The sequence below is a fragment of the Cannabis sativa genome, chromosome 2, assembly GCF_029168945.1.
Source record: "Cannabis sativa cultivar Pink pepper isolate KNU-18-1 chromosome 2, ASM2916894v1, whole genome shotgun sequence".
NCBI classification, from domain to species: domain Eukaryota; kingdom Viridiplantae; phylum Streptophyta; class Magnoliopsida; order Rosales; family Cannabaceae; genus Cannabis; species Cannabis sativa.
In genome coordinates, this window is record NC_083602.1 from 50240086 (window position 1) to 50241731 (window position 1646).

The window sequence follows — 1646 nt, forward strand, 5'->3', positions numbered from 1 at the left end:
AACTCTTTATATCCACTAGATCAGCGTTACCACAAACTCCAAAAGTGAGTAATCTTATTGAAAGGCCCTTATGAAAATAGAGGGCAAGATAGGAGATCCCGTGGAAGGAGAAAAACACCAGAACCCAATAATTAAGAGAACCGAACTAGAATCCTAGCAAAGCTTCTTTTTAGAAAACATGTTATGTTGTTATTGATTACTAGAGGTTTTGTTGTGATGCTTAATAGTATAGTTTTAATAATTATAACATAATAATCAAATTATGGAGAGTAACATTTTCTTTTTCATTTCTTATATATCAATGTATCTTTTTTTCAAAAAAAAAGTGTACGATAGAGAACAATAAACGAAATATTATTCAAAATTTGACAAACTAAATCATGTTTGGTGTTTGAAAAACATGAGCTTATAAAAATTTAGTGAGATAACACTTGCTAAATTTTATCAAAGACTACTTTTTACTGATGTAGTAAGGTTTAATTTGAGGCTGAGATTTAAAGAGTAGAGAAAATTCATTATATCCACATCATCTACAAAACAATCTCAAGTGTCACTCATTTGGATAAAGCAACACGTGGCAAAAACCCATTTGTTGTAACATCCTTGGCGATAAGGAAAAGGATTATGTTACAACACATTCTACACTTTAATACTTAAAGAAATTGACTCATATTCACTAGTGCAAAAAAATTGAGAGACAAATTAAGCATAACAAGATAAGAGAGTCTGAGTTGAGACATGGCATCTATGGTTATGACAGCCTCCTCATTCCCATGCGGCTCAGCCATGACCATGGCCAAGCAAACCACAACAACAGGCCGCCGTGGTGTCATGGTGGCTGCCAAGGCCTCAGCAGCAGCCTCAGAGGGTGAGAAGGTGAGCTTGCAAATGAAGCAGAACAAGGAAGAGAGCACAAGTGGGAGGAGAGACTTGATGATGGCTGTGGCAGCAGCAGCCGCCTGCTCGGTTGCAAAGGTTGCCATGGCGGATGAGCCACCTAGGGGAACCCCCGAAGCCAAGAAGAAGTATGCTCCTGTTTGTGTCACAATGCCAACAGCTCGTATCTGCCGCAAGTGAGCAAGTATTAGTTTTACTTGATCAACTTATAATTCAAATGTTTTGAATATTGGTGGTGGACCTGGTTGTTGTGGTGCTGTATAATTTGTAAAATTTGTATTGCTCTCATCATCCTTTTTCTTTTTCTTTTTTTTTTTTTTTTTAAAAAAAAAAATTGAACAATCAAGCTCTTTTTCTATCGCTGCTTCATCCTCTCCCTTTATTTTTTAATCTAATCATAGCTTTAATTGGCGACATAAAGTTGTGTTTTTTTATTAAAATACAGATGATTGTTAATCCCATATGGGGGTGTTAGATGTCGAACTGTTTGTTACTGAGTGAATAGTACTTTGATTCTGTAGTTGGACTCGGCTATGATCCCGTCCCCTGACCTCTGATTTTATAGTGGGACGGCTCACGTCACGTGATCACAACTATAGATGAGGATGGTTACGAAGATCTCCCTAGGCTCTAGATAGATAGTCACTTGTTTGAAGAGGGTAACCAACTAACCAAGTTCGAATTTGGCCTTAGGAATAAACCATCCCATAATAACAATTAGGAGTAATATGTGGTAATTCCTATATTTA

The 1646-nt window shown here is 36.9% G+C and overlaps 1 protein-coding gene across 1 annotated transcript; it reads left to right on the plus strand.

Annotated features, from left to right (window-relative positions):
• The first annotated feature begins 596 nt into the window (after positions 1 to 596).
• On the plus strand, positions 597 to 1317 carry LOC115720918 (photosystem II 5 kDa protein, chloroplastic). The gene has a single exon (XM_030650126.2). It carries the CDS (start codon positions 739 to 741, stop codon positions 1075 to 1077), a length of 339 nt encoding a protein of 112 aa, XP_030505986.1. The 5' UTR covers positions 597 to 738; the 3' UTR covers positions 1078 to 1317.
• The last annotated feature ends 329 nt before the right edge of the window (positions 1318 to 1646 follow it).

Bases quoted from the DNA above. Each gene is read 5' to 3' on its own strand.
- LOC115720918 (XM_030650126.2), top strand. From the start codon at position 739: ATGGCATCTATGGTTATGACAGCCTCCTCATTCCCATGCGGCTCAGCC.